This window comes from Apteryx mantelli, chromosome 3 (genome assembly GCF_036417845.1).
Source record: "Apteryx mantelli isolate bAptMan1 chromosome 3, bAptMan1.hap1, whole genome shotgun sequence".
In the NCBI taxonomy this organism is placed as follows: domain Eukaryota; kingdom Metazoa; phylum Chordata; class Aves; order Apterygiformes; family Apterygidae; genus Apteryx; species Apteryx mantelli.
Window position 1 is genome coordinate 36861935 of NC_089980.1, and position 20587 is coordinate 36882521.

The 20587-nt window shown below is 35.8% G+C and overlaps 1 protein-coding gene across 1 annotated transcript in view; it reads left to right on the forward strand.

The window, feature by feature from the left end:
- MTA3 (metastasis associated 1 family member 3) overlaps positions 1-20587 on the forward strand; it is a 144698-nt gene that overhangs the window by 67167 nt on the left and 56944 nt on the right. The window contains exons 8-11 of the mRNA XM_067293134.1: positions 2727-2826; positions 7732-7920; positions 13315-13389; positions 19713-19771. Coding sequence (XP_067149235.1) covers positions 2727-2826; positions 7732-7920; positions 13315-13389; positions 19713-19771 — 423 coding nt within the window. The remainder of the gene's footprint in view (positions 1-2726; positions 2827-7731; positions 7921-13314; positions 13390-19712; positions 19772-20587) is intronic.

Genomic DNA, 20587 nt, shown 5'->3' on the forward strand with positions numbered 1-20587 from the left:
CCTGCTTGCTTATAGAATCTGTACCAAGAATGATCTCTGTTGATACCAGCAATTGGTATAAAAGAGAGTCCATCTAAAAGAAAAAATGAGTAGTTAGTGTCCGACTGTTCAGTCTGCATTGCATGAGTAGCCTAGAAAGTCTTATAACTTTATTTTGCTAGCAGACAGATGAAGACAATAGTGTATGTTCTGGAGATGGGCATTGCTTTTTACTTCTAAAATTTTAAAAATCTTTCTTGGTCTGTATTATTGGAAAAAGTCATGCAAGCAAAAATCACAAATGAAATGCTTGAGCTTTATATTGATGTGTACCTCCTATCTGTATTTTTAAAGAAAAATATAAATATTAAAGTATTTTTAATACTTCCTAAAATTAGTATTTAAATTTGGATCATACAGCTAGATTATACAGGGCACCTACTATCACTGTGTTAAGTTTTTTAAGCCAAATGCTCCAAGATTCCTGTGCTTGCTTGGGTTGTCTGAAAAATTCAGTTTCCTTCAAAAGTTTCCAGGGAAAGTTGAATTGGAAGTTACACTGCTTTCAAGATAGAGCCTCAGACCCTCCCCCCCCTTTAAAATGACAAACTGCCTACATTTTGTGGTGGTTTTTACCGTTTTGCACTCACATGCCCCCCATTCCCACGCAGCGTTCCAGTGGCAGTTGTGGTCCTTCCCTACTCAGTATAACATTGGTAGTGATGTCAACTAGTGCATCAGTTCTTACTTCTTTATCACTTATTCAAAGTAAACCTAGCTTTACATTATGTCTTCATTTTGACTTGTCATACTAGACAACCTAATTCACGTTTGCCTGGAAAGTCTTAAGGCAGCTTGATGAGTTAGAGTGAGTGGCTTGTGAGGACATATTCTTTGCAGACTCCATAGCATACTCTGATTTTGCTTTAGAAATATGGTCAAAAAAATAGTGTTAATTATGCAAAAGGAAGATAAACCAGTAAGTAGCAGCAGAAGGGAAATACAGTCATGCTGCATGCTGCTTTATTGGTTTGAGCAGTAGTGACAGAAGGATTAAAGGAAAGACTGTTTAGCTACAACCTTTATCAATGCCAACATGTTTAAAGGGGTTGACTGACTATCAGGAAATGTGTTCAGAATACAGCCTTATTCTTAGGACTGGTTTGTGGACAGATATTGTTTTATGTACTGCCAAACTTTAAGTCACATATTTGTTGCATATTTGCCATCTCTGTGAAGAAGGAGCAAAGGTTGTGGAATATAATTTACTTATTCTGCAGCCTGCAGAAATTTAAATGGATAATATCTGGAGTGTGAATCACTGCTGTTTAATCTTAACTCTGTCTTAAAGTTTTTGGCAGAAAGTAGTGAAACATGCCTTCATTATTAAATGTTTTGAGATTTAAGATTAAATTGTAATAATATTTAAATGTTACCAGTTTCTTCATGATCAAAAATACATCTTAGCAAGTAAAACTCTTGATGCACCGTACATTATTTTATCATTGAGTATAGAGGCTATAGTATGCATTGACATGATACTTTTAGCATGTTTATCTCTGCTAGTGACAGTCCTAATTGGTATAATTCTGCACTGATACCTTGCGTGGAATGTAATTGCTGAGTGAAGCGCCACTCCTTAGTCAAAAGGCTTCGAGTGGTATTAAAAATGTTAGGTGTTGTAATTATGTCCTTGAATTTAGAGGGACTTGCATCATGTCATAACTGCAACAAACATTTTTTCTAATATCATATTGATACAATACATCGCAAGAGTCATTATCTAACTCAGGGTACTGGAGCAGCTTTTTTGTTTTATTAATTTGTGCTCTTTCTCATGTTTCGTTGCATCTTTACTGATTTGTCCTATGATCTGCTGAGCTCAGTAAAATTTGCTGACTCATCTTTCCCTTCACAATGCATGTTATTTGATAGATGTGCTTCCAAGCAAAGTTTGCAAATTAGAACAGTTACTATCGCACTTATCCTCCATCCTTATGCCTTGTCTTTTGTTGCTGTGGTTATATTTGAAGTCTCGTAAATGCCATGTACAATCCATCAACAAAAATACAACAAAAAGGTAAGGTTCAGAGAAAAACTTGTACATTTCAATAAAGTTTGAATGCTTTTATTGAGGAGGTTGAGAGAGGCATTTAGTTTATTACTACTTAAAACTTGGGACAAAAATACAGTTTTGGAGGTAGTAATACTAAGGTCAGTATGCTTTCGTTGCCTTACTAGTGGAAGCAGTAGACAGGCATTACTGAGGTGAATCAAATGTTAATAATTTCCTGTTATTTACCTGTAATTCCACTAATAAAGTCAGTTGAGGAACATGGTAGTCCCCCTTTTTAAATTGTATTTTAATTTGTTAAACAGTGTTTAGACTTTTTAATTTTAAGAATAGTAGTTATAATTACAAAACCCAAACTGATTAGGGTCTTTGACTTCATAATAAATTGAAATTTGGTACATTAGAATTCTGTGGGTGTCTTTTGTTTTCATGCTGTTTCGAGTCAGTAGTTTTTTTATGCAGAATATTTTTACTTAGGGAGAGGATCAGAATTTTTACTTCAGTGCTTGGTGGTTTGTCTTTATCAAATTGTCCTGAAATCTTGGAATTATGATATGTGACTTTTATTTTAAAAGGACACTTTTGCAGACACAACAAAGAGTCTGGTTTAAAAAAAAAAAAAAAGAGGTTAAATCTTTTTATGCATTTACTGTCTACTATTTCTCTATTGCAGTGCGGTTGGCACATTTGCTCGAGCACTGGACTGCAGTAGTTCCGTCAGGCAACCTAGTTTACACATGAGTGCAGCTGCTGCTTCCCGAGACATCACATTGGTGAGTGGCTTGTTAAAAATCCCACAAAGTTTTTACATCTAGAAATTCAATAAAATCTACTACTCCACAATCTCTGTCCTCCAGAGGTCTGCTTTCCTCTAGGTACCTGCTTGCAAGGTATCTATGTATATAATAGATAATCCTGTGGGTTTTCTATAAGGCTGTTGGTGCTGTGCCTTGGGATCATACTGTAAATCAATTGACTTCAATGAAATTGTACTTGTCTATAATATCCTCAAATGTGACAATTTGCACAGTAGCAGTGTGGATAATACATGTTGTGTAAAGCTTCACTCAATATAACTGATCAATAGTGTGATTTAAAGTATATTGGGATAACACTGAGCATTGTCTAGATAATATCATATTATATATACTTATATTCATGTGTCTGTAAATTTTGTAAAGAGTATAAACAATCAGACTTTATAAGCAACTTTTTGAGGAACATTTTACTTAGGATGTCCTTAGGATGTTTCCTTAGGATGTTGGAATATTAATTATATAAGTGACTGCGTCTTTTAGAGAAAGTTAAAATATATATATGTTACAGAGCAAAGTTTTGTCCCTGTATATTTGCATTTGCTGAGATGATGAAACATGCTACAGTAGTAAAGCAAGCCAGGAAAACTATGTGAGAGCAAAATCTTACTGTTTGGTAGAATCAAGTTTGATTTAGCTTTCCAAAGACACCAGTGAAAAGAGTTTATTATTTTAAGAATTTGTGTGCATAATTATATAATGGGTAAGGGTCATGTAGAGCTGTTATTCATCAAATACCCAAGTATTACAACTCAGGGGCATTCAATGAAGTTAATGGATCAGATTAAAATAGATAAGATACTACCTTACTCAGTGGGTAGAGAGCCTCTGGGATTTAGTGCTGTAAGAACTGACAATATCAGCAGGTTAAAAAAGAGGTTAAAAATGTTATGGACAACAGGTCCATAAATGGTTACCAGTGAGAATGGGCAGAGGTATACCATCTAGCATCCCTAATTCCCAAGGGCTGTGGATGTTCGAGAATGAAATGGGAATGAACCTCAAAACGTGATCAGACTTGCATGTTCTCTCTGAGTAACATCTCCTGGTGCTGCTGTCAGAGACAGAATATTTGGCTAGATGAATCATTGGTCTGACCCACTAGGGCAATTTTTGTATTTCAGATAAAATATATTCATTAGTATGATGAGAAAAATATTTAACTTACATTTTGCGGAGTACTTATAGGCTATTAAACAGGAAACTGACTCAGTCTGGACTACTGTAGTGTAATAAAGACAGTGGCAAAATGTCATGTTTTCAGTAATACTCAAGAGAATTTCTTTTATATTCAAAAGATGCTTTTTCTGTTTCATACTCCCTGATATGACCTTAGTGACATAATTCCATTCACATTAAATGTTTTATACTTTTTTCCATCCAAATAGTTCTCCAGTTTAACATTTTTCATTTTATTAAGATTTCATTAGATTGAGAATTTCTAAAAATTCCCATAGAATGCAGGTCTTCCTTACAGTATTCAGTGATTAACATAGTAGATTCATCCCTATAGCAATTTCTTTTTGTTTGTAAGTACATGTGCAGTGCTTCTAATAAAGGGATACGTTTAGTGTTTGAGTGCCATATAAATGTTTCTCCCTTGCAAATGATCCATTAAGTTCCATTACACTTAATGAAAGGCATATCTTATAATGAGACACCAGAGGAACCACCCCAGGTTTAATTATTGTGTCTGTTCTTTCTCATTTTCATGCCCCCTCAGCTTTTTAAAACCTTTCTCTTTTGCTCCTTGGTAATGTACTCCCTTCTAAGTTAAGAAAAGACATATATACTTTATATATACATATATACTTTATAGTAGTTATTCTTTCATATGTTCCCTTGTTGATTGGGAGCGTATTTTGAGCAGCACTTAGTACAGACATTTGCAAAAGTGGTATATTTCATTAATGCTTTGGAAGTGATGTAGATGCGTAACACTAAGAAAATTGGTGTTTCAGTTAGGTGACTGTAAACAGACTAATATAAAAACTGTACACAGGTTATAAACCTGAGTAACTTGGAGGTGAACGTACACATTAAGGAGGTCTTGCCAGCTTAACAGCAAGTGAAAGGTTACTTTCAGATATCCTTATCTCAAAGACGTGGGGAGGGTAACGAGACAAGAAAGGAAACTGCCAAGTCATTTAGAATATCCTACTGAAAGACATGAAACCATGTGGGCTTAACTACTTAGATGGTAGAAGGGGCCAAAATGTCTTGAAGCAATGTGGGATTTCATACTCTTTTTTTCTCTGAAAATGATAAAGACTTGTGAGACATACAGCTACCTGAAACTTATATTTCTCGCCTTCTCAGACCCAATGTTTCCTTTTCTAAGGAAGTTTGATCTCTGAGAAGAAAAAGAAACTGGAAAGACTTAACTGTTTCAGATTCCTGAACACTGCATAGTGCATCCATTGGTGAGAGGCATTAAAGCACAGTAGGCTGACAGAATCACTGTGCTTACTCCTTACAGTGGGCTCCTTCTGAAGAGCCTGTGTTATTTTACCATAAGGAAGTAAGTTTTATTCCCTGATATCTCTTGAAAATAAACAATATAAACAGGCTTTTCCTTCAAATTTTATATAACAAAACTTTTTAATGAATTGCATAAGATTTCTGTGTAGGTAGCCCCTGCAGCAAACATGTTTAAAATATTGTTATGGTATTCAGACTACTGAAATGGCAGCTTGTTTTTGGAACCACACGCTACAGCTTGTTTGCAGTGTGCCCTGCCACTGCCTTTCTCCCCAGATCCATGCTGCCTTTCCTTGGCTTGGCGAATAGCATCTTCCCACCTGCTTAAGTTTGCAGTTGAAGTTCCCTCTGCCAGCCTGGCTCATCCCTTCCCACCGGCGCAGGGAAGACCTGGGCAGGCCCTCTTGGGGAAGGGCCGTTCTCCAGGGCCCACTTTGGGAGAGGCACTGGCAGCTCTTCCCAGCCTCCTGCTCCTCATGCAGCGTGTACCCACTAGCAGTTTCTTGGGGTCCTCAGATCCCTGGGAAAAGCAAAGAAAAAGGACATACTCCAGGACTTTTAGTCTTGGGCTCCAGTTATGTCTTCAGGCTGCTCTTGCTTTTGCTAGTATAGTTCACTCACTGCAGTGTGGGAATCTGACTGAAAGTGGGGGCTGACAAACCTGCAGAAGGCAAAGAGTGTTATTGTGGGAACTTGTCAGTGATCTTCTGTCACAGACAGCTGAGTGAAGGCAGTGCTTATCTACTGAGTTGTTTCTCTGCATCTCTTTTTGGGTAATAAAAAAAACTTATGAAAGTTGATGTTTATCATAGATGCAAAATTGAATCTAAGGCAAGAGCAAGATCCTGATTTATTCACTTCTGTTTTTGTTTTTAAGAAAACTGATTATCAGTGAATAGATCTGGATTTAACAGCTGCTTGGAAAATGTGTAGTGTGCTGTTTTTCCATAAGCAGTGAGATTTAAACAGATTTCAACCTTGGTAATGCATTCGCTGTAAGAGTTCAATCTTTATGCCTGGTTTACTGATCAGCTGGGTGATAAGTAATAAATCAGTAATTTATTTTATGTTCTCTAATCTGCGGATTATGTATTTTAGACATTATTATATAGTATCTCCATATTAGAGTTTCTCTTTAAGAATGGCTCCTTCTCAAAGCTGGTGAATCTAACCTAAACCCTATGTAAAATCACCCATCACAGGAAAAAGGCAAAGTTACTGGAAAAAGGCAAAGTTGCTTCTTGCAGATGAAACAGTTCAAGCATCCTGTCCCTGGTAGCTCTCCAAGAGATATACTAAAAGCTGAAGAAAGACCTCAGCCACTCATAGGAGATAGCAACAGATTAAGAGCATTTATTATTTGCGATGCATTTATATCCAGAAACTCAACTGAAATTGGTCTGTAAGTGCTATACTGACACACAATGCGAGACCCTTCCTGCCCTGAAAGGTTTCAGGTGCCCCCCCTTGGAAGGAGCGTTTAGGCCTGTGTTGTGTGCTGCAGTTGCAGCTAATGGCTGTGGTGGGTCACCCAGGTTGGAGCCCGATGTTACGCGGTTGCGTATTTTGCAGACGTATTGTGCTTTGTACTTCTAATACCTCCTTCAGCACAACAATTTAAGGTTCTGTAATAGGGGCTTTGGGGATGCTGAGTCAGAAAGGCTCCTTAGATGTTGCTTATCTTCCTTGCGGGTGGATCTGCGATGTAGCTACTTACTTTGCACATTCCCCATCATTTGTTGATGATGTGAGTATTCAGAGATGGCTCTAAACAGGCTGAGTGAAGAATGCTGTCACCTGTTCGTTTTCTGTTTTCTTCTTTTATACAGGAAAGTGAAATAAACAATGAAACCTCATTTAGTCAGCTGCAGAAACAGTGGACAAAAACCTTGTTTGTTTTTCAGTATGATGATAGGGAAAAGAATAAATGAGGATTTCCTTCGCCAGCAATGAAAATACTGAGCACATAGATGTCTGAGTATTTAGCTACTATTTAGAACTTTTGTTAATTGAAAATGGCACCTCAGTCTCTCCTCAGACAGTATGCCATTTTCTCTGTTGGGTTATTTGAAACCAGTTTCTACCAACTAAAGCTTCTTTAGAAATATTTGCTAGTAATTTACAGGAACTAATTAACTAGTGTCATTTTTGATAAACATTTTATTAAGGCATTTCCTTTCCCAAGTTAAATAATAGAACAATTCAGATTTTCCTTACATTTCATTACAGGAAATGTATGACGTCAGGATAGATTCTAAATCTAGCATTAGTTAAAGCTTGTTGCATGGCATATATAGTAAATAATACATTGAGTTTGCATTGATTAAAATTGGCTGCTCTCTAATTCGACAAGTTTTCTTATTGTGTCCTTCTCTTTGCTAGTTTCATGCAATGGACACCTTGCATAAACACAACTATGATTTGAGCAGTGCCATCAGCGTTCTAGTGCCGCTGGGAGGGCCTGTCTTGTGTAGAGATGAAATGGAAGAATGGTCAGCATCAGAAGCTAGTTTATTTGAAGAGGCATTGGAAAAGTATGGGAAGGACTTCAATGACATTCGACAAGACTTTGTAAGTACTGAAGTAGTGCACTTTTGTGTTATTGTGTTTTTGCAAGGGTGAGCATAACTGCTTTCTGTAGGCTTGAAAGATTAGCTAGAGGAGAAATCTGTGCATTTGTTATATGTAATTAACATACATATACACACACACACTTACATGTGTATACACACACACAAACACACACATATAATCCAGATGAAAGTGAATATTTTTTCTTGTTCAGTGCCATTCTTTGGAAAGATGTTGGCAGAAGATAATCTGTTAAATGGCTTAATACCAGGTAGGGTGTCTCATATGCTAAATTCTCATGTGTTTTGATAAGGATTTTCACAAGATTCTGAAATTCCAGAAACTTTTCAGAACTTTTCCACAAGCTCCATTGAAATTCATTAGCAGCTACACACCTCACTCTCCTGAGTGCTTTTGGAAACTCCGGGGTTTTCTTCTATGATTAGCAGAGAGAAATCCATACTCAGATAGCTTGCAGAGTGCACTACAGGGAGTTATTTTGACACATTCATTATCAAGGCACTTCTGAAAAGTAAAGGAGATGTTTTCTGATACCTTCTAACTATGCTGGTTTTGATTCTGAAGTATCAGACTTTACAAAGCTTTAATTTGCTGAATTCTAATGCAAAGTAATGAAATGGAATTGAATTTTAATCACTCGTTGCTGGGATTTTCAGCAAGTTTTTGGTGATTTTGTTGCATGTTTTTTGCAGAGTCTTCTTTTCTCTCATTGAAAAAGACTTATTGTGTACAAGTTTTTGTGCAGATTTCATTTTGATTGACTATGAAAGCTCAGTTTCTTTCTTTGCAAGTTGAAGTCCATGTTGTATTAGCAATGGGTGGTGTTATTAGCAATCTTTGAGAGGAAAACCATACTGATTTAGAAGATGTATGATATATGTACATGAGCTGTAGAAGTCCTTCTAATAAAGGTGTGTGGGACACTGGGAAGAAGTTTAGAACTGAGTGTTGGTGATATCTGTCTTCACTTTTGCAATTCTAAAATGAAAGAGATGTAATTGAATGAAGGTGGGAAGGGAAGGCTATTGTTTTTCTGAAGAACTGACATTTTAACAGGTGTGATATCTGTGTGCTTCATTCTGAGATTCCTAGGGAAGAAAATGTTCACTGTATTCATCTCATAAGGATGAAAATTGCATCGTGGATGGAATAGCTCTGTTTAAGATCAAGAAAATATGAGTGAAAAAGAATATTTTAAGGATTTTAGAGCTGAAATCTTAATATAGACTGCAATCATTTATTTAATGCATAGATATTTAGATAAGTGGCTCCTGATTTGTTAGTTCAGTATCTTGATTGTAGCTATGACTTCTAATTATCCACAGTATGTTCTGCTTATAATCCTTTGTAGTGTTTAAAATGCCTAAACATCTATTGCACATTTTATTCACTGTTTACAAACTGAATCCTAATACGAATTGTGACCAAGTAAATCTAAGCCTTGTTGCGTGTATTTCTTTTATTTTCTCTATCATTTTTGTGTGGTGCTACATGTAGTTAAGTTCTGTTGCTGTTCATGCATTGCAGTGCTATAATGAGTAATGCATTGTAGAAATCGCTTTTACATGTGTAATGTTCGAAAGCTAGATATTTGAGTGAGCCTAATGAAAGCTATTTAAAATGTTTAATTTTTCTCAGCTGGACTCTAATACCCTCTTCCTTTCACTGCATCTTCCTTACCAAAACACAGATTTTTTTTTTTTTTCCTTGTCCTCCTCCCAGAAGGAAAGAGAGAAAAATCTAGAGGTAGAGTTGGGTAGCCTACTGAGGGTATGTTAACGATGACTCAAAGTAGAACACAAATGGATATGGAGTACTACTCAGTTATAATCTCTTTTAGTTGAAACAGGGATATTGTCTATCCATAGTCACTTTTTTACCTTTTTGAAAAGTGACATTGTCATTTTTAAAACAGCATTAGAACATCTATTTTACATATCAGTTTCTATAGTATTAGTAGCTTAGAGTTATATAAAGATTGTGTGCTATATAATTTGGAAGCTCTCAATCCTATTAATGTATATGTAATTTTGAGGGCTGTCTTCATTTCTCTAGGGTAAAATTTATGTATTCCCACTTGTTATGTGGTATTGTAAAGGTATAGACCTTTAAAAACAAACATTTAGTTAAAAGTGATCATTTAAAATAACCCTTTCAAGATTTAGATCATGCGTATATGAACAAGTTTCTGCAAGGTGAGGTGGGTGTGAATTTATAGCACTTAAGCTGCAATTATCTGTGAGAATACTTTTATCCTGTAGTAAATGCAATATGTTTTCATCCTTCTTTTCACTGACTAGTCACTGAAAAGTAAGTTACCTTTATTTTTGTTGTAAAAGCATGGGCAAAGCAGCTGATGAACTAGTAGTATACATGCTAACTTGTTTGAGCGTCCACTTAGTATTTAATGATAAAATTAAATCCTTTTGGTTTTATATCTTTTGACTAAAAGGTAATGTGATAAAAACACACTGTGTCTGAGTTTAAGTTTGAGTCTAAGCAGGCAGCATGATGGTGCCACAGCACTGGCAAGATTTGTGTGTGGTATGACAGAAAGTGATTGGTAGCAATATTCTAAAGCAAAAGACTTATGTAATACCCACTTGAGTCATTATATGTTACAAGAATTGCTCTTTCAGAATGATCCACGATTTGCAAGACACAGTAACTGCAATCGCAACCCTTACATTATAGTTCTCTAAAGGGCAGGTTCATTTACTTTTCCAGCAACTAATAATAACTGGCACTATTTGACATTCAAAGTGCAGCTCAAGCATTGAGGTATAAACATTAAATATTAGTAAGCAAGATAATAAATTAAATGGTGTAAAGGAGTTTAGCTTTTTTAATAGACAGGAGAAGCTTATCAAATTACAGCCCAGCCTTTGAACAATCACTTTCATCTGCTGTTGACTCATCAGCTGCTGTAGGATCTCATTTACTGAGGTACTGCAATCTGTGAGAACCTATGTAAATCCTAATGAACCTAAACTTTTTAAGTTAATTGAATTAACCTGAGTTACTTCACATTCCAGGATAATAGAATGGGAATAGAGTGAATATTTTATGTGCTCTAAACAGAGCTGTTTTCCTCATTCCTAGGGACAGTTGTTGTGGTGTCTTCTATACTGCTTGTTAAAGTCTTAGTTTTTCATTATCACTGTTTTTCACAGATTTGTAACTTTCACATTTCAGATATGGCAGGAAAGGCCTTGGGAATCAGACTCAAGCCGTTTAATTAAAACAGGAGCAACTTCCAACTTCAGAAAACTATGGAAACATGCTTTAAAGTTAACATATATACATTTTAAAATGCTTTAAAATCCTAAGTTTGTCGTACTGGACTGATTTGAGTGGTCCATTTTTACCCTGCAGAAAGTAATGAAATTGAAAATTGCCTCTTCCTGGTTTTGTACTGCTGATACCTCAGCGTTAGTTCCCTCCTGTAAAATGTCATGCCATGTATGCCATGTCATTTGTATTTCTTTCAGTCAGTGTTTAACAGAATTTGATAATGAGAGTACGTTATTCTGTGGCTGTTTCCAGCTTCTGTGGCCGTTAAGAGCAACCTCTGGAAGATTCATGTGCCTCCACAGGGTTTTATCTTTTAGGAGTGTAGGTAAACACTTAGAATATAGAATATTCATACTCAGCATGTCAAACAAGTTTTGAGTTGTGAATCAAATTGTAGAAGGATTATGGTTATCTAATCAAAACACCTTATTTATCTGTAATTGATTGCAATTGCCTACTGACTGCTGATATTGTCACAATCATAGTTAACTTAAAAACAGATAAAAGTATTTTCTGGAGATAGAGCCAATATATCCATTGTACTAATGTATCTGTAGGAAAAGTGCTCATGTTACTAATGTGTTAATAGGAAAAGTGTTCAGAAAGGAAAACAAATACAGAGAAGCTAAAATGGACTAATTGGCAATGGCAGGTTGTTGGGGTGACAGTCTTTCAGCTGGATCTCAGTAAGGATGTAGATTTAGGCACTGAGAAGCAACTCACCTGTATTAGTCCACTGACACCAAACACTCAGTCTCAGCCTTTTCTTGGGCAGAGTTCTCTTAAGGCATGATTTACCCAAGAAAGTGAAAGGATTTTAGTAAACTGAATTGTGTTGCTACTTATTGCAGAGTCAGTTTATACATTTGTTATGCTGCTGTTTGGTATGGTTAAGTTAGATTAAATGCAGATGGACAAAACTGCTATTGTTTAGACCAGAGGTTTACCCACTGTGGTGCATTACCTCAGAAGTAGTACGCAAGTGAACCTGTATCTGAATCCCAGCTCCTGAAAAGCAGAAGTCAAAGCAAAACTCAGTTCCTCTAAGTGTCTGCCAAAAAACAACAAAAAACCCCCCCTGTCTGTGAGCTCCTGCATGCTGGGAGAGGTAACTTGATACAGGGTTCTTCTGTTGCTTTAAGGAACTCGCTTAAAGGTTCAGGAGCCTGCACTTTTGGCTTAGGACATGTAGAAAGCCCCAAAGTGGGGTCAGTAGAGTTGGAAAGATAAGTTTCCATGTCTTAGATTTCTGGGGCTTTCTAACTTTCAGCTTTATCTCTGGAAAGCAAAAAATATTGAAGTTAATGCATGCTTCTGTAAAATACCATGCGCTGAATAGTGGCATGTTTTCAGGTTATGAAGAAAATTGCATGAATTCTGTGAGAAAATAACTAATTTAAATGATTGAGATAATTCATGCAATGGACTAGATAATTCTATAGCAATTACAAATGGCTGCTCTATGGTTCATTTTCTCCCCTAAACTTAGGCTTACACATCTTTACTTTTCCAATGAACATGTGCACACAACCTTGTAAACTGGATTATTATAGTAATAATAATAAAAAAAGTTCCAAATGTTTATGGAAGACAAGCTGTGCTATATGAGCCATTTAGTTTTTATGGGACTTGAAGAACTTGTGAATTAAGTGCTGTGACTGATGTATTTTTAAGCGTAAAATTATCGTGAGACTCCAAAACATTCTTGTCAAGATGATTTATTTTAGTTCTGAATGTTGTTCTTCATCTGATACGTTTTATAATAGAGATGTTACTTTCTGTGTTTCCGATTGCACTAGATATCATTTAGTTTAAACGTATGATTTACACATCCATATCCAAACATAATTTACTGTATATAGTATAGCTTTAATCCTGCATTTTTGTTATCCATAAAGAAGGTTTCTGTATTTTTAGTAGTATATTTATTTATATGTATATGTATTTTAATGTAGGAATTTAATGGATATACATTCTAATATTTATATATCAAATATATGAGATTTTAATATATGTTTAATAAGATGTGGACATTGCAATTTCTTGGAACCCCTTTAATCTGTAACAAATGTTTTTCAGCTCCCTTGGAAGTCACTGACTAGCATCATTGAATATTATTACATGTGGAAAACCACTGACAGATATGTGCAGCAGGTAATTTAATGCCTAATTCAACATGAACAAGTCTTCTGTATTCTTAAAAAAGAAAGGAAAAAAAAAGCTTGTTAAAGCATAAAAATTTGTTTGTGGTCTTAAGACATGCGTTGGGAGGCCTATGTTAATACTTTTGGCTGTAGACCAGTAGTTTTGTGTGTTCACAGGATACATTGCCAAATCCTCGGGTGCCTAGAGCTCATCACTTAGCTGTGAAGAGCCTTTTTTATTGTATGCTGGTTTATAGCAATGCAATTCCAGTTCCTTGCTATAGATAGGAAGGAGATGGGCTGCAGAGCAAATGTAGTAAGCTTTGAAGCTGTACATAGGATTGAAGGAAAGGAAGAATATGTTGTGTTAAAGATAGTTCCTAATGTTACGAACCTTTTCTTGATAGTCCATGGTAAGAAGTTAGTTTGGTATCATCAGGATTTGAAAACGAAAATTGAGAACATTCTGCACATAGTGAAGGTGGCATCCTTCTGAGTGAGTATTCAGCTGCTTGGGTCCCTGTGCAGCAAAAATATAAGACCACATTGGGTAGCTACGCTAGGATATTTGAAGCAGGTTTAAACAAAACTTGAGTATTAGTGTTTTTTATGTATTGTACTCTGTTTTATATTTACACCATGATTTAGATACTCAAAAGTTTTTTAAATACTCCAAAAATTTTAAAATCCTCCATTTTAATTTATGATTTGACACTTAAGTTGGTAACTACTTATTGCCTTACAGTTAGTAGCAATGTTGCATACAGAATGTTTAAAGTAAGTTTTATGTTGTTGTGATTTCAGCTGTGTCCTTAGGTAGATTTTTACAATTATTCCATATTTAGTTGCAGTGTGTGCAGCTGAGAAGGGTGGTTGCCTCAGATTGTTCTGGGTTTTTTTGAAAGGGTGTCTGCACCTTCTTGTTAGGGTATAAAAAGTCTTGTACCACATAGTAGAGTCTTAGACTATGACAAGGACCTTCTAGTGCTGTGGTAATACAAATAGAAAATAGTTCTGCTGTGTTTTAAAGAATGTATTTTCACTTTGTCTTCATTCATTTAACTTTTTTAACACTTTCTTTGCACTATTAATCTTTGTCTTAGGAAAGGTATTGCCAGCAAAGATTTGCTGTGCTGTTTTTCAGCTCTTAAGAGTTGCTCTTAAGAGAGCAATGGAGGGTCTTGAAAGATCAGATAAAAAGGTTTCATAGATACTGAAAGCCTTGGAGTAAAGATAAAATCAAATTGAAAATTGACTTCTGTCAACCTGCTTAGCTTGCTCAGAGACTGATCTCTGTTTTCCTGTGAATTTTTTTCTGAAATACTTGCTCTAGAGTGGTTGGCAAAAGGTGCTGAGATGGAATTTTTTTCTAACATTCTCCAGGGTTTCATTATGGCTCTGTTGCCACAACAGTCAAGGTGCGTGGCATTATGTTGAGTTCGTGTGTCTCTCTATAGAATTAGATTTTTAGCTTCAGCTAGAAAAAGATCATACAGAAATACTGTGAAGTGCCTTATGGTTATCCATAACTTGAATACTCTTATAGACATAAATGTCTATTTTTTGCTTATCCCTAAGTAAACTTGTAACATCCTAATTCTCAACATGTCATTACATCCTGGGATCTAATGCTGTAGAGATGTTCTTTCAGGGTCATGCGTCATCATCAATAATAAAAACACTATAGGCCAAATTATTTCATTTCTCTCCTGGTTAACATTTCTGTAATCCTCCCTAACAAGAAATTAGGGAAATCCAGCAGGTCAAAACTTTGTCCTACCCTTGTTTAGTTTGTTCTGGAATGGTAAAAATAATACAGTTCAGTAAAGATAGTATCTATGGTTTTTTTATACCAGAACAAGCTGTGATGATTGAATGCATGCTGGGAGAAAATATGTTCAGTAAAAGCGTGGCAGTTTCAGAGTTATTCTTCTCTAAATGTCATGCCTGAGAGGTAGGACAGCTTGGGAGAATGGAAAAAGAAAATGTTGATATACATACTTGAATCTTATTCATGCATAAAATATAGTCTTTGAATTTTAGATCAATGTGATTTAATATGAAAATTTGCTATTTAATTACCTGCTTATTTTGTCTTGTGAATTGTCTGTATATGGGATAGATTTCATTGCCATAATTGTCACTAAATGGTGCTCTTGCTCTTGCTCAGCTAATGGGGATGTTTTAATGGGGATGGAGATGTTGCTCCACCTTGCCTTCAGAGCATGACCCCTTCAAGTCAAGGTGAAGGGAAATAGATATGTAATCTTTTCTGCCTGTACTGAACCTGTCTAGCAAAACTAATTCAGGCTTTCAGTAATCATTCTTGGTGATCTGGCACTTTTCATGAACACTACATTATATAGTTTTCTGCTTAAAAATCTAGTTCAATGCAAAAATCTTTTACTAAGGCTTTTCAGCAGAAAAAGGAGAATATGTGCAAGCAAAGGATCCATTTTGCAAAACTACTACAAATTCATTCATTAGGCTAGAGAACAGCTAACTTCAAACTCTTGTACTACAATAATGTATAACATTTCCTTCACGTTTATTTATTTTCTCTGTTGAAAACATTACTTACACAGGGAAACGATCATTTCTTGGGGTATTTGTCAGCTGATAATCATGACAAATGTTCCTGAAAAGAAATACCATTCAATTTTCAAGGGTAGTTGAGTAAAAGCAGTGCAGGCCAAATGAAAAGCTGAGATTCTTTATCTTGACCTCTTCTATAATACAGTCTGTAGGACTTCCTGGAAACAGTTGGTGTTTAAAATCAGATGTATCTTTTTGAAAAGCATCATCTCTCCTGGTTAAATTGTTTCAGTGATTAATTATCCTTACTGTTGCAAATTGGTGTTTTGTTTCTTGTCTCAATTAGTCTAGCTTCAACTTCCAGCCTTTTCCTATGATACTGAGGAGCCTTTTATTATCAGATTTGATCTCTGTGCATAATCATTTCTCATGTTTCTTCTCTGAACGTTTCCAGTTAGCCAGTTTTCATCCTGCAGATTTCAATAGACTCAGGTTTCATTTCAGAAACTGCAATTATTTGTTGATGGTTTTGTTTCTGCATCCTTGCTTATCTTTCCTTACCTAAAAGTTGATTGGTCAGTATGAATTCAAGCAGTGATGTTTTCTGTTGCTTTTAAGGAGCAACGTTAACTATAGTTTTAGTGCATAAAAATATAGCTTATACTAAAATAGTACTGTGTGATTATTTTGCAGAAGAAAGTATATGATTCATTTTAACAAATAAAGGAGGAAAGGAGTTGCTAAAATTCTATTCCGTCCAGTGTTAAAGGTATGCTACAATTTAGTTAGTGTGTATACTCACCTGCCACTGACGCTGCCCGCAGGGCCTCAATACAGTTTCCTACAAATGCCTTTAAATTTTGACACTGCTTCAAAGCTACTTACCTAATTTCTTTTAGTTTATCATATTTTTTTCTTTTGCTGTGATGATAGGTGTGTAGTGAAATTTATTTTTTTCTCTTTGTACAGTGGGCCCAGTTTCTTATGAGTCTCAATGAAATGCAGGTTATCTGCTGACCTGTAGCCTCACCTGTTTATTCAGTTTGAAAACCAAATATATATATAGTTGGGTATGATATGAAAAGGAAAAAAAAAGACGGTTGTGGAAACCCTGTGGCCTGAAGCTGTTAAATGGAAGCAGTTCACTGTTGAGAGCTGTTCTGCTGGAGCTCTAAAGAAGTGTTCTCAGCTTAAAAGCTGTCGGTGTATGAGGCTTGGCAGATGCTGTGCTTTTTCCTTGCTCTTGCAAAAACTGACTTAAGCCAGGCAAATCATACCATGGTTGCATTTCTGCAATGGGCCTGTTGAAGGTAGCGCAGGGCCACTAAGCATGGAGCTGCACCATGTGTAGCTGAGGTGAGAATGGAAGTCACTTCTGCAGCTCAAAACACAAGTAGGAACATGTGAGCAGCAAAAAGCTTGTGAAAAGCCTGTCTTGGGAATAAATGGAAAAGGACTCTCATATCCCATGGGAATTAATTTTTGGTGGCATGGACTGCATGAGTTGCTCCTCAGAGACACAGTGAAAAGCAGTTTTTATAAATGAGAAGTGTGTTGATGGATGACATAGAGGCAACTTTGTCAAATGGAAAGGAACAATAGTTTACATGAGGAAGCCTACTCAGGCTATTCAGCCATTAAAGCTTATTAACCTAGTAACTCATCTCAGATCCGTCAGAGCAAAGAGAATGATACTTCTCTCAACTTGGGAAGTACCTTCCTGGATTCTGAATCTTGCAAAGATTGGGCATCAAAAAACAGGAGTACAGCAGAGGAGAGAATTGGCTGCTGTAGGAGAAATGGAGGTCTGAGTTTTAAACACATGCTGAAGAAAGGAGGAATCTTGAGAAGCAGAGAGATACTGTTGATTTATTGCTGGATATCAATATCCTTTTTAGATTTAGTTTTTCCTTTTAATAAAATTGACCTTGTTCAACCCCTTTCCTCTGTTCTTTCAAGTGAGCAGAAGTAATATCTTGACAGAAACAGCAGGGAAGTAACCTTTTTTCTAGATCTGATAGGTAGAGGCAGATGTTCTGGATAACCAGTAGACATCTGAACTCTGTATTTCTTGTGCCAATGCTGAAAAACATACTGTCATAGCTACTCATGTCATCTCAAATGTTTCCCTGTTTTTGTTTTTTGTTTGGTTTGGGTTTTTTTAGGACTTAGTACTCAGAAAAAATGCTAAGTTTGGTTTCTTGCAGAATCCATTTTAGGTGAGGGAACCATGGGTTGCTGAATGCATTTCCTCTGCCCCACTGTTTACATGGCATGTCTAAGCCAGAATCCCTTGGCTCTACCAGTGAGATTCTGCAGGGCTGAAAAAAACACATGAAGCTTTTGCAATTTTTTTGTTTCCATATAGAGAAGCAAACATTTTCATCATCCTTTTCCCTATCTTGATTAAAAACCTTGTTAATCAAAGGAAAGGGGAGCGGGGAGCTAGGAGCGCTCCAGTGGCTGGAGGAATCAACTGCGACTGAATGTATGGCAATAAGTGAAACTTCTCAGCATTTTAGAAGTTTGTGCCTAAGACTTTTTATTTTAAGTTTCATTTCATCTGTTCTGAAGGTACCAGACAGATGCTGCTCTGATGGCTGGTGTCTCGTATTTTTATGTTTTGTTTAAGTGTACCTTTATATCTAGATTGGATGTTATGTACTTTATAGCTCATCAGTAGTTTTAGGACTTGTCACGCCATCCTGTTAAACTCTATAGTAAAATTTAAAAAATTCCACTCCTTTATGCCATAGACCTGGTTACACATGTGGTTTTTTGTTTTTTATATAAAACCAAAACAAATGAAAAAAAACCCAAAGCTAGAGTTCTCAGGCACCTGAAATATCGTTGCTGTCAGAGATGACAGAGTGTAAAGATGTGAAGAATGACAAAACCCTTGTTGAAATCAATGAACTCCAGGGGTCACCCAGCAGACAGTGACGTTTAACTGGTGTTTTTCAAACGCACTGAAGTGTCTTCCACTGACTGTCAAGATTTTTATGCCTTTGCCGTTTCAAGGTGTTATGTTTTGAAGCTTTCAAAAGAAAATTGTATTCTTTATTGAATATTCTTTTTAGTTACAAATGTGCTGGCAATATGTCAAGGGTAGCTTTTTTGTGTATGATAGATCTGTAAGATCACACCAAATTACATTATCTTAAACTAATAATACTATTTTGAGTGCAAACTGAAGCATGAAGAAAGTCATAATTTAGTAAATTCACAGAATATCTTGGTAATAGCATAGCTTTCCTGCTACTGCTCTGTTCCTGAGCTAGAGTTTTAATGGCATTCAAGGAAGTAAATGTTTCGTTCTTTCTAACAGTCAGTGGACTTGAGTGTTCTAATTCCTTATGTTGCTTAGAAAAGCCTAGCCTCGAGCTTGATTGAACATGCACGAAGTAGTGAATTACTTGACTCATTGTGTGCCCATTCACTAATTTATTTTAATTTAAAGTACACTTCACATATTTTCCTACAAGGGTTAACCACAATGTCGTATATGGCTGTTAGATGTAATTGATATAAATTGTAATAGATGTTTTTACAGGTTTGTCATCATCTGCTGAGGCCTGTGAGCTTTACCATGGAAAGACAGTATACTATAATTTCAAACTAATAATAAAAATAGGGAACTGCAGTTTCTCATGGTTTTCATCTTGTAGAATTCTACACTTGTTTTGGAGACTCTTGTGGAATCACAGTACAAAGTAAAAATAATTTAAAGATGGATTGTGTGTAGCTTTATGAATTTGCCTATATGAATATAATTTAATGTGTTAATTTTTCTACTAGAAACGTCTGAAAGCAGCTGAAGCAGAAAGTAAATTGAAACAAGTATACATCCCCACCTAGTGAGTATAACAGGTCATTTTTCTGAATAATGTACAGGTAAAATTGAAACAGTAACATGCAGTTACATGCAGAAACATGCATGATATTTTCTTAGTCTTAGTTCTTAATACTTTCTCAGTACTTGTTATATACCAAATATAATTGGAAAATGTCATAAATACTTGCCTTAAGTGGAACTTTTGTTCTTGAGTCAGCCCTTTGTCTTTGACCTCCAAACTGTCTGTTTTGGAAAGATGAGAGTTATTACAAAAGCTGATCAGTTAGTTTCAAGTCTTACATGAACTGCTCACATGCAAGAATGGCCTTGTCATTTAAAAAGCAATTTTTTCTGGAGTAATTGCTTCAGAATTTCTGTAGCACCAGCATTTTGTATTTGTGTAAATGCAGGATTTCAAGATAGAAGCAGTTGTTAATGTAGTTACATAAAATGAAATCAGATCTTTTCCCATTTTAGTTAGTTTTATCTTACTGATACTATGTGCTCTTAAACTAGAGACAAGAGATGCTTTGATTATGCATTAAAGGTAGCAAACAGCCCCAAATCTTTTATCTTTGAACAGACCTTACTAATGAAATCTGTTTACTTTTGAGGGATTTTTATCTAGTTTTTTTAGATTTAAACTGAGTGCTGCATCTGCTTTTGTTAACATGTAGTTTATAAAAACAAGATATAATCTGTCTCTTCCATATTCATAATTTCCTCAAGATTATGAGAACAGAAGGGATTACAGATGACATTCTTTTAAACTTTTTGTGGGCATATTCACTGTACATTTATGTGGATTTCCCGCTGATATGAGTGTTCATGTAACAGA